This window comes from Dendropsophus ebraccatus, chromosome 7, assembly GCF_027789765.1.
Source record: "Dendropsophus ebraccatus isolate aDenEbr1 chromosome 7, aDenEbr1.pat, whole genome shotgun sequence".
In the NCBI taxonomy this organism is placed as follows: domain Eukaryota; kingdom Metazoa; phylum Chordata; class Amphibia; order Anura; family Hylidae; genus Dendropsophus; species Dendropsophus ebraccatus.
Window position 1 is genome coordinate 55,554,225 of NC_091460.1, and position 12,291 is coordinate 55,566,515.

At 42.7% G+C, this 12,291-nt stretch overlaps 1 protein-coding gene across 3 annotated transcripts in view; it reads right to left on the minus strand.

Moving 5' to 3' along the window:
- Positions 1-12,291, minus strand: part of PDS5A (PDS5 cohesin associated factor A) — a 54,547-nt gene that overhangs the window by 13,899 nt on the left and 28,357 nt on the right. For all 3 annotated transcript variants that reach the window (XM_069977544.1, XM_069977543.1, XM_069977545.1), the window contains exons 4-9: positions 11,912-11,998; positions 8,777-8,874; positions 6,400-6,526; positions 5,619-5,699; positions 5,137-5,277; positions 3,952-4,067 (exon numbers count right to left, since the gene is read on the minus strand). In XM_069977544.1, the coding sequence (XP_069833645.1) occupies positions 3,952-4,067; positions 5,137-5,277; positions 5,619-5,699; positions 6,400-6,526; positions 8,777-8,874; positions 11,912-11,998 (650 nt within the window). The remainder of the gene's footprint in view (positions 1-3,951; positions 4,068-5,136; positions 5,278-5,618; positions 5,700-6,399; positions 6,527-8,776; positions 8,875-11,911; positions 11,999-12,291) is intronic.

Consider the following 12,291-nt stretch of genomic DNA (forward strand, 5'->3'; position numbering starts at 1 on the left):
TAACACTCTGCAACTTGGATGGATGTCAACCTTTCACAGCTCTTATGTTCGTCAGGGATAAAATCTGCAAAACCCCATTATGAAGTAACCAGCCTTTCAAACCCAAGAATTATGAGAAACTAGATGTCTAGATACTAAACCTTTTCAAGTGCGATTCCACTAGAAAGATTTAAGAAAATCTGATATATACATACATATATACATATACATACATACATACACATACATACATACATACATATATATATATAATACAAGTTGGATCCGCGGTAACGCAATGCGGGATGCACAGTCCTCACGGGGTTCGACCCCCACCCCAATCGTATTCCAGGAAAAAGAGCAAAGGACAGCATCTCCTCATAAGGTGCTTATAGTTTTATTGTGCCAGTTTGCAAAAAGAAAGTGCAACGTTTCAGCTCTATGAGCCTTTGTCAAGCATATAACATGATGATACTCATCGCCATTTTATATTACACATGCCCAATCACCAAAGGGTTACAATTAAAACACAACCAATCAATACAGAGTGGGCGGTACTTAAAAGTATACAAACAGTGTCGTAAGTCCATATCCACGGGAAACACTTCTAAAAGTTACTGTCATCTACCGTAATTCATATCATCAATATGACTCACTATTCCGCCTTCCATATATCACCCGATCCTTCCGGCTACAGGACTGCACATCGTCATGATGTCTCACGCTGTCTCCGGCACCCGGTTTGTAAACAACTTCACTGCGGTTGCGCACACTCAGCCACACCACTGGGGGATTCCCGACGTCATCAGGGTCACATGAGGCTTCACTACCAATGTCAGCTCCGTCAGTATAGGACACCCCCTCGTTGTCATGGTTTTCGTAAACATTCCTCGATCTCCATATAATAGCTCACGGGCTCTGCATCCATCAACGTGGCAGCGTATTTCATTCAATGTCCATTGATTGGTATTGGTAGAGTATATACCAGTGTATCCGCACATAACAATTAGTAGACAACACGGGGCGTATTCTCCATAAGTTCTCACTCCATCCGGAGTTAAAAGATCGCCCCGCTATCTTCAGCTTTATATTTAGTAGTGCCATACACCAACCCTTGAAAAAAGGGAAAAAAACGCAGCAATACCGCAAGTGAATGTTCACACCACTCGAGACCCGAAAACCCTCTTCTTCTATACAACAGTCAGTGAGGGAGCAAAATGGAGAAAGTGACACCGATTGTGGTCCATTAACATAGTCTTCAGCAACCCTGTGAGTGCCAAATTCGAGTGCATAACGGAGATACAGCGCTTCTTGTCACTTCAGAATATGCAGCCTGGCAGGTCTGGAAATCAGATGATATACACGAATAACCTCTGTAAAATACATAAAATGACATGTAATTAAAATCATAAAAATGATGGGACATATATACAAGGGAACAAATTGGGTATGCACTCAATCGAACACATTTAAGTTTAATTCTTGATTCATACCCCTAGGCCACATACAGTTCAATGTGCTTATCCATCTCGCCTCTTTTCGTTTCAATAATCTTTCTCTATCTCCTCCCCTTCGCAATGGAGGGACACTATCAATAACCCGGAATCTAAATTGGCTCACAGAGTGCCCTGCCTCAATAAAATGCTTTGCCACCGGATGTTCTGTCTTTCTCAACCGTATGGTACTTTTATGGTTGTTCATTCTTGTTTTCACCTCGGTTATGGTCTCGCCCACATAGCACAGGCCACATGGGCACTGGATCATATAGACAACATATTTAGAGTTACAAGTATACCGACCTCTGATCATCAATGTTTTACCTGTGTGTGGATGCTGAAAGCTGTTACCCTTTACTAAATTCGCACAATTGCTGCAATGTAGACAAGGGTAATTACCATCACGGACACTGGCTAATACTTGCTGTGTATCCCTCTTGTTAGTGCCAATATCTGAATGTACCAAATAATCTCCAATATTCTTACTCTTCTTGTATGCCATGATAGGTGGTTGCTTAAACTCTGGTATTTTATCCCCTAGACCATCCCTTAGGACAGACCAGAGTTTAAGCAACCACCTATCATGGCATACAAGAAGAGTAAGAATATTGGAGATTATTTGGTACATTCAGATATTGGCACTAACAAGAGGGATACACAGCAAGTATTAGCCAGTGTCCGTGATGGTAATTACCCTTGTCTACATTGCAGCAATTGTGCGAATTTAGTAAAGGGTAACAGCTTTCAGCATCCACACACAGGTAAAACATTGATGATCAGAGGTCGGTATACTTGTAACTCTAAATATGTTGTCTATATGATCCAGTGCCCATGTGGCCTGTGCTATGTGGGCGAGACCATAACCGAGGTGAAAACAAGAATGAACAACCATAAAAGTACCATACGGTTGAGAAAGACAGAACATCCGGTGGCAAAGCATTTTATTGAGGCAGGGCACTCTGTGAGCCAATTTAGATTCCGGGTTATTGATAGTGTCCCTCCATTGCGAAGGGGAGGAGATAGAGAAAGATTATTGAAACGAAAAGAGGCGAGATGGATAAGCACATTGAACTGTATGTGGCCTAGGGGTATGAATCAAGAATTAAACTTAAATGTGTTCGATTGAGTGCATACCCAATTTGTTCCCTTGTATATATGTCCCATCATTTTTATGATTTTAATTACATGTCATTTATGTATTTTACAGAGGTTATTCGTGTATATCATCTGATTTCCAGACCTGCCAGGCTGCATATTCTGAAGTGACAAGAAGCGCTGTATCTCCGTTATACACTCGAATTTGGCACTCACAGGGTTGCTGAAGACTATGTTAATGGACCACAATCGGTGTCACTTTCTCCATTTTGCTCCCTCACTGACTGTTGTATAGAAGAAGAGGGTTTTCGGGTCTCGAGTGGTGTGAACATTCACTTGCGGTATTGCTGCGTTTTTTTCCCTTTTTTCAAGGGTTGGTGTATGGCACTACTAAATATAAAGCTGAAGATAGCGGGGCGATCTTTTAATTCCGGATGGAGTGAGAACTTATGGAGAATACGCCCCGTGTTGTCTACTAATTGTTATGTGCGGATACACTGGTATATACTCTACCAATACCAATCAATGGACATTGAATGAAATACGCTGCCACGTTGATGGATGCAGAGCCCGTGAGCTATTATATGGAGATCGAGGAATGTTTACGAAAACCATGACAACGAGGGGGTGTCCTATACTGACGGAGCTGACATTGGTAGTGAAGCCTCATGTGACCCTGATGACGTCGGGAATCCCCCAGTGGTGTGGCTGAGTGTGCGCAACCGCAGTGAAGTTGTTTACAAACCGGGTGCCGGAGACAGCGTGAGACATCATGACGATGTGCAGTCCTGTAGCCGGAAGGATCGGGTGATATATGGAAGGCGGAATAGTGAGTCATATTGATGATATGAATTACGGTAGATGACAGTAACTTTTAGAAGTGTTTCCCGTGGATATGGACTTACGACACTGTTTGTATACTTTTAAGTACCGCCCACTCTGTATTGATTGGTTGTGTTTTAATTGTAACCCTTTGGTGATTGGGCATGTGTAATATAAAATGGCGATGAGTATCATCATGTTATATGCTTGACAAAGGCTCATAGAGCTGAAACGTTGCACTTTCTTTTTGCAAACTGGCACAATAAAACTATAAGCACCTTATGAGGAGATGCTGTCCTTTGCTCTTTTTCCTATATATATATATATATATATATATATATATATATATATATATATATATATATATATATATATATATATGGAACTAATGTTCACCAACTGTAGCCAATATATGACCAAAAATACAGGCTGTCATATAATTCTAGGGGTGTTTAGTTGTCTACACTCATAGACCTTTAACAATGATTTTTTTTTTTTAATGTTATTTTGAGTGCCCCACTTACATCGTAACACACAAAAGTAAATAAAAAATGCTTACCGGCCAAGAAAGCACTGCCACAGAGGTCTGTTTTGATTTGCCAAGTCTGAGTCTTTAGAACCAAATAGCTTTGCAAGAAGCCGTACCACAGCCAGACGTTCCTCCCCATCATTACTCTGTGAACAAAGACCATAACACAAAAGGGGTTTACACACCAAAATAAAGTACAAATGACTTATATACTTGGGTCATTCATTTTATTTGTTTTAAATTAATGGCTTATTGTAATCTCTAACAAAAGGTAGGATCGATGGTTTTAGAAAACATAGGTAAAGAAAGCTCCATGACAGAATTTTTCGTTTAATAGCAGAGGTACACCATCCCCAGCTACACAGGCCTTTTGGCGTGATTTACATTGGTACATTCTAAATTAGGACTCCCAGAAGTTTGTGCTCTGAAACATCTTGTGAGGTGATTTTAAAAGTACAAGTTATGAGACAAGCCATTTATAGTGGAGTCAGAAGTAGGCACAGTCACTATGTGACTATTGTAAGTAAATAATGTGATGTCATCACAGACTAAACAATATTTTGACCACACAAGCTTCAAAGAGATGTCGGCACTATAGCATTCAGTGGTAAAGGATGCGTTCAAAAATGTGTTTTAAGTGTAGGAAGCGTCACTCTTGGTATCTCGGATAACAGGATTGTTCAAACCCGATCGTCTTGCCTATATGTGGTGCTCAGCAAGGTTTTCAGATATAAGTACATCCAACATAATGCACAAGCCAGGTAAGAAAAGCAACAAAAAGGTAACCAGTAGCACTCACCAGTCTTTAGACAATACGTATCTTTATTCAGGGTGACATCAAACATGTTGGTGTGGGGCAGGGGGAGACAGATCCAGCAGATGCCGTGCCCTCAGGCTACAGCCGTTTCCCGGGTAAACTTCCTGCTTCCTCAAGCTCAAGGAAGTTTACCCGCGAAGTGGCTGTAGCCTGAGGGCACGGCATCTGCTGGATCTGTCTCCCCCTGCCCCACAACAATATGTTTGAGGTCACCCTGAATAAAGATACGTATTGTCTGAAGACTGGTGAGTGCTACTGGTTACCTTTCTGTTGCTTTCCTACCTGGCTTGTGCATTATATAAAAAAGATATCTTCGATACTGCTAACAAACAAAGGAAATGTAGTTTGGGGTAAAGAACAGGCTAAGTAGTACATTAGATGCAGGCTTCTTTACTTACTTTTAGCTTAAATTCCAGCTGTGGCATCACAGAAATCAACAGATTTGGATCTATGGCAAACAGTTCTTGAATGAGATCAAACACATGCTCCGACAGGTCACTCACAGAGGATTTTCCCAACACTAAGACCTGGTTGAAAAACTATTAGGCAAAATATAAAATGTAAACAACGCAAAAAACTTCGGACCCAAATATAAAACACAAAACCACATTTACTAAGTGTAAAGATTTGAACATTATAATTTCAGATGCAAGTAAGGTTGCCATGTGCCAACTATGAGACTGTCATGGTGCTCAAAACCGGTGAGCTTGGCTTTCTGAGAATAGTCAAGCAGAAACCTAGAAACAAGGTGCTCTGTTGAGCTTCTGTCTCTTCATTCTGGTGACACCCCACTGATCAGTCATAGAAGATGTATGAATAATATATACATTTCTGAACAGCACTTTCAAATATATGACTACCTCAGACCTAATATACTTACATTTGCAATGCACGGCTCAATTGTTTGAACAGTCCTTTTTAATAGAACTTTGGCAAGATCAAAAGCCTGCTTGTTCAGATTCTGGTGGATATAAAATAAAAAGTTAATCATTAATAGAGCAGAAAACACAGGTACAGATATTTTCTATACATCGATGATAGTGCATCATTACCAGCCAATTTGACAGGGAAACAGTCTAAAATAGCTGAGGTACTGCATGAATCGCTAAGGTAAATATCAATCTACTCCATTTTACAATCTAGAGGACAGACCTTGGTTAGAATTGTTTTTGTATACTTTTGTATATTTTTTTTATATTTTATATTTGTTTTGTATATTTTATTTTTTATTTTTTTATACATCAGGTATTGTATCTGGACACCTCGGTTGTTGGGAGATTTGGGTGAGCTGCACCTTGCTTTTACATAAGGTAAAAATCATTCTAAAGACTGTCAGCAGGAAAAGACCACCTGCTCCATCTAGTCTAGTTGTGAGTAGTTCAGGACATGGAGGCTGGAGACTAGCTGCATCCACTGCACACACAGGAGAAGCTGCTTTATATACAGTATTCCTTTATTCCCTCAGCAGTCGCCCCAGGATCATGTAGGACATTAGGGAGAAGCTGCTGAGCCAGTGTGATAAATAACTCCCCTGGTATATGACTGGCTATTTATAAAGGAGCAGGAGTCGGAGTTGCGGCTTACCGACTCCACAGCCCTGCTTGTAAGAGTTAATTTACTAGAAAAAAAAAATGCAAGTGAACCTGACAAGTAGAACTGACCTTATGGGCAGGAATGAGATTTATCAGGATGGAATCCAACAATTCCTGTGTAACACCGTCACCTTCCATAGTAATTGAGCTCATTAAATCCAACATGTGCATCTGCACCTTCTGGTTGTGGCTGTTACTGTATCAAACAAAAAACACAAGTAAATTTAGATATAAAAGCAGCTGCGTCAGTACCCTAATGCGAACTTTCAAACAGTATCGGAGCTCCCGACATCATAATTAATCATTATGCTGGGAGCTCCAAGGTCCAGTCCGCAGAACAGCGTCCTAGCACAGGAGCAACTCAGTGGAAGTGTGCATTAGCCCTTAAAGGAGGAAAGGGCTCCCATTAGTGGCACATACACCCACCATCCTCAAATCCGTCTGGAATAACATGAAGTCACAGAAGCATATGGGTAGGCCTACATCCTCCAGATGAGTTTAATTCTCCAAAATATCTAGAACATGGGTCTCAAACTCGCGGTCGTCCAGCTGTTGCAAAACTACAATTCCCATCATGCCTGGGACAGCCAGTTTGAGACCTCTGATCTAGAACAACCTCCCTGCCACATTCCTCCAGAAACCGCATGCAAGTACCTAGAAAAACGGATGGCGTTTTAAAGGCAGAGGGCGTTCACAATAAATATTGATTTGATTTTGCTTCATTCGTGTTGCATTTGTCATTTACAATGTATACTACTTTGCTTCCTTTATTGGCCACTAGGTGGCAGTCTCACTCATTTGTATTACACAGGACTGAGGAACACACAAACTGTGGATGGGCTTATAGGAAAGCCTCAGGAAATGAGATTTTAGCATCTTAATTACATGAATGTTTCTCACTTCTATAAAGGAATGAGTCTAAAAATAAAGCAACACACCAAAATAAATAAGCAACACACCAACTATTTTTTTGTCAAATAAAGAGGCTTGAGTATAGCACTATAAAGCATATGTGCATGCCATTACCTCTCCTTCTCCCCTATCTGATAAAGACTTTAAAGGGGTTATCCAGCACTACAAAAACATGGCCACTTTTCCCTCTCTTGTCTCCAGTTCAGGTGTGGTTTGAAATTAAGCTTCATTGAAATTTACTTCAATGGAACAGAGTTCCAAACCCCACCCAATCTGGAGACAACAAAGGGGAAAAAGTGGCCATGTTTTTGTAGTGCTGGATAAACCCTTTAAAGGGAATCTGTCAGCACCTATTCTTGTTCTGAAGTACTGACAGTGTGATGAAGGTCTGTGCTCCTAGTGCCATGTCATACCTTTATTTTTCACATTGGTGCTGCACTTTGTCAGATCGGTGCTGTAGTTCCTCTTCACAACTGTCAAAGAGGGGGAGTGGTGATGTCTTGGTGGCACACTTTGGCCCGCCTCACCACTACCTCCTCCCAGCTTGTCTTGAATATTCATGGGCCGCGTCCCCCAGCCTCCTGGCGACGTCATCTGTAGCTTTCTGGTTCAGTGTACTGCGCGCGCTCCCGCGGCTTGATTCGCGCATGCGCCGTAGTGTCGGAACGGCGCAGGCGCACTGAGGGCCAGAGCCTATGCCCTTAATGGCTTCGCTCAGTGCAGCACCAACCCACTACGTCGCATGCACAAATCATTCCGCGGGAGCGCACAGATGACGTCAGCAGGAGGTCGGGGGACGCGCGCCATGAATATTCAAGACAAGCTGGGAGGAGGTAGTGGTGAGGCGGGTCAAAGTGCAGCACCAAGACATCACCACTCCCCCTCTGACAGTTGTGAAGAGAAACGACAGCACCGATCTGACAAAGTACAGCACCAATGTGAAAAATAAAAAGGTATGACACGGCACTAGGAGCACAGACCTTCATCACACTGTCAGCACCTCAGAACAAGAATAGGTGCTGACAGGTTCCCTTTAAGCACCATGATGGTGCTGCAGCCTAAATTTACTGCAATATCTATGCTCAGCCAATTGCGGCTGAGCAGCCAATGGCGCGCTGCAGCGGTCCGGTCAGCCTCCTGAAGATGACATGGGAAAGGTAGCCATTCACTTAAATAGCACACATTACAGTGTTGTATAACTTAGTAATGTGTGTTATTTAGTGAAATAATGCTTTACACCGCACTACCCCTTTAAGTCTTGTACTGTTGCTTTACCTTTGCCCTGTTATTTATGTTACGTACTTTCTTCATTTGCATGTCCTAACAAAACAGTAAGTGGATGACCCCTTTAAGGGCAATAAGAGCTACAGCTCTTTAGCAGCACTCTAGTCAACCATACAACCAACTCAACGACACAGGAAGGGAAGCTCTGGGCCAGCGGTCTAAGTAAGCATCACATGTCAGTTACTGTGTATGCATACGGCTGAGCTCGGATAAAAATTACACTGAAAGAACACAATAAAGTTATACTTACTTTATAACAGAGAAGAGGGTCTTAAAGAGCTGAATAAAAATTTCATTGCAGTCTTCCAACTCAAAACAAATGTTGTAAGATTTGACCCATGCTAAATTCTGAAAAATAGAAATGGGAAGCACAATTAGAAACAAGTCAGTGACTACTTTTAAAGGCTGTAGTCATACAGAGGAACAAACAGTATCTGAAGTAAATAACCGAAATATCTGCACCACAGCTCCAGGCCTCCCTGGCAGTCTCTATTTTCCTTGTGTGGTGCCGTACATCCTCACGACTGCTGCAGGCAAGCCCTGGTCTCAGGTGTTTCCTGCCATATGGCACGTCATCCCTCTAGGAAAACAAAGCTCGGTGAAGACCACCAGAGCCTTGGGAAATTCAGAAGGTAAGAGTTTTTCCCATTTTCTGCAGCTACTCCAGGGTCCAGGCCTGTGAACTCATTGATCACTGTAGGATAGGCATACGCCACTTACATCACACCGAAATTAAATAGATCATACGTGTTCTAGCAGCTAACACACTAGCATGTGCACAACTTTCGCAAGATGAGGAAAAAACACTTTACTGTCCCAAAGGAGGCAGCCATTGTGCTGGAGAACAAACACCTTCCTCCATCTGCTACATCATTCATCGGGATCTACTACCTGTTCTGTACAGCAGGACCTTTTGTTAGGAGCTCATGAGCTATGGCTGTGAAGCCTATATAAATCGCAACAGATACTGACCAGTCCACAATGACAGATGCCTGGCATTTTTTTTTTCATTTTTAATTAGGAAACGCTCTCCAAAGATGACAAATGTGAGCAGAAAAGTGACACACAACAGGACTGGGTAAAACCAAGTTGTCTTGGTTACAAAGGCTTTAGCAGAGGGAGCTATAGCCTGCCAGATGGAAAACACTACAGCTGTAGAAGGATATGCTGTGGTCTCTTCCAGCATTGCTTCATGTTGGCAAAGACTGGTGCAGAGCAACAAACTAAAGGCTACGCGTTACCAGCAGAGGGAGCAGCCAGTCTGGTAAAAGTAATAGTTTCCAGCGGCTATAACAGCTGTGGTGAGGACTAGGAAGACAATGTTTGTACTGTCAATACATGGGCAAAGTAACAAGCAGAGGCCTAGGAGGCACACCAGAAGAAGCACCTCGGGGATTAATGACTACTGTGGGGACAATGTAGGAGTATTCTAACTACAGTGGTACCTTGGTTTAAGAGCGTTTTGGTTTAAGAGCTCACTGTTTTTCAAAATTGTGACTTTGTTTAAGAGCATTGCTTTGGTTTAAGAGCTCCCTGTACTGGGTGGGAGTGCAAGTGGGGGAAGGGCATGCGCTGCACAGGGTGGTCTACAGCCCTGTACTCTGACCCAGGAAGTCTCCCTCAAATCATAGCAGATCCACTTCAGGCTGAGGCTTGCATCAGGGGACAGGACTGTGGAGGTAATCTCTCCATAGCTGTAACCCCTCTCTCCCGGCTCATTCCTTCATGCTCCCTGCAGGCTCTGTCAGTCCTGATTGGTCTATAAGCCATGATGTTGCTTCTTTATAATTCCTGTGGGGGAACTGTGGTAAGATCCAAAAAGGCCTTAACTAGACAACCTATACGTGTCCATGTTAGAGACAAAACAGGCTGTAGCTGGTAAGTGGGTATTGCAAGTGTTTCTGTATACTAACACAGTAAAAGCTGGGGGGTGGGACGACAAGCCACAACAGGGGATTGTCAGACCTAAAATTGCCATGTTGCACCTTGTGTATTCTGCTGTGTGGGGTCACAATACAACCCAAAAGTGGTTGCGACCCAGTAGTCACAAGATATTCATCCAAGACAATAAGTACACTGTATTAACATTTGTTTGTGCTGCTCTGCATGAGTGTCTGCTTCCCACCTTTGCTAAGATGCAGTCAGCTCTGTTGGGCTACGGGCCCTTGCACATTGAGTAAAAGAGGAAGATTTTACAAGCAGAGTCCTCTTGTCATTCTGCCTTTCTTATTCAACTGGATTTCTCTTGCACCTCTGCTCTCCGCTCAGATGATTCACTGTTTATTCTTTGAGCAAGGAGCAGAAGTGAGAGAGAAATCCAACTGAAGCAATAGGACAGACAGAATGACAAGCGGAATCCACCGCAGACTCTGCTTATATATTCCACCTCTTTTATTCAGTGTGCAAGATGCCAAACCGTGTACAGGAAGAAGGCAAAGAAGCATTGACCATATAGGTATTGAGAATGTTGTATCCTAATTAAAGGGGTACGCCAGCCCATCTTACTTCCTAAGCAGCTCTGCCGCTGGAAGAATTACATCATTGCTGCATCCCAGCGCCACCATTGTGTGCTGTGACATCAGCTGCAGTGGGCGTCTCTTCCTCAATGTGCTGCCTTCATCTTCAGACACTTGTGTGCCGTACTCACAATAAGCGAGAGAACTGCACCACTTTGAGCAAGAGACGCTCACTGCAACTGATGTCACATCACAGAATGGTGGCGCTGGAACGCAACAGTGACGTCACACTTCCGGCAGCAGAGCTACTCAGGAAGTAAGATGGGCCGGAGTACCCCTTTAGTTATGAGTAGTACTACAGAAAGCTGGTGACCCTGGGAGGTTGCGTGTTCAATGTCCGTAAGACAGACACAATGAACAGGAAATGTTTAAAGGGAAACTCAATATCTGCATATCCGTGCTGCCAGTTTCAGATGCTGGTCACACATCATATACATATTCGTCAGCAATGCTCTGTGATCCAGCATCTTTGGGGAAAAAGCACATCTCCTCCAGGTGTGAATCATTCAGGAGGAGACAGGCGGCAGTCTGAAGCAGCAGCAGTGGTAAGAGAAAGGCGGGTGCAGACCCCTCTGTGACACGGTCATTATAGAAGAAAGAACATTTTTACTAAAGACACTGTCTCACAGAGCTTTGCTAAAGATAATACATACGCACTACTGCTTGTGTGATTGGTACCTGGAAACTAGTGGCTCAGATATAGGCATATGTTTGTTTGTTTTTGTCTCACTTTAAGGCAGATGTCTTGGGTTACTAGTTCTCTGTAGTACTGCTACTAATAAAGCTTCTATTTATACTCACTGCAGAAATACTATTATGCAGGACACATTACAAGAGTTTCAGCAAAAACAACAAAACAAAAGGAATACCTCAAGTAGGTAAAAATATCTGTTGAACTGTGGACTTTTAGTGTCTTCTAGACCTTTCAGCTGCCTTGTTATAAACAAGAATATGTCCTGTAAAAAGGGAAAGAATTACCAAACAGGAAATGTTCAACAGATTTACAGTAATACAATATATAGGATAAAATAAGTGCAAAAGCTGCATTCAAGACTTAAAGGGGTAGTGCGGCGATCAGAAATTATTCACAGAATAACACACATTACAAAGTTATACAACTTTGTAATGTATGTTATGTCTGTGAATCGCCCCCTTCCCGTGTCCCACCACCCCCCACCCGTGTACCCGGAAGTGTGTGCTGCATTATACATTACCTGATCCGTGTCGAGGGCCGTCCGCCATTTTGTGC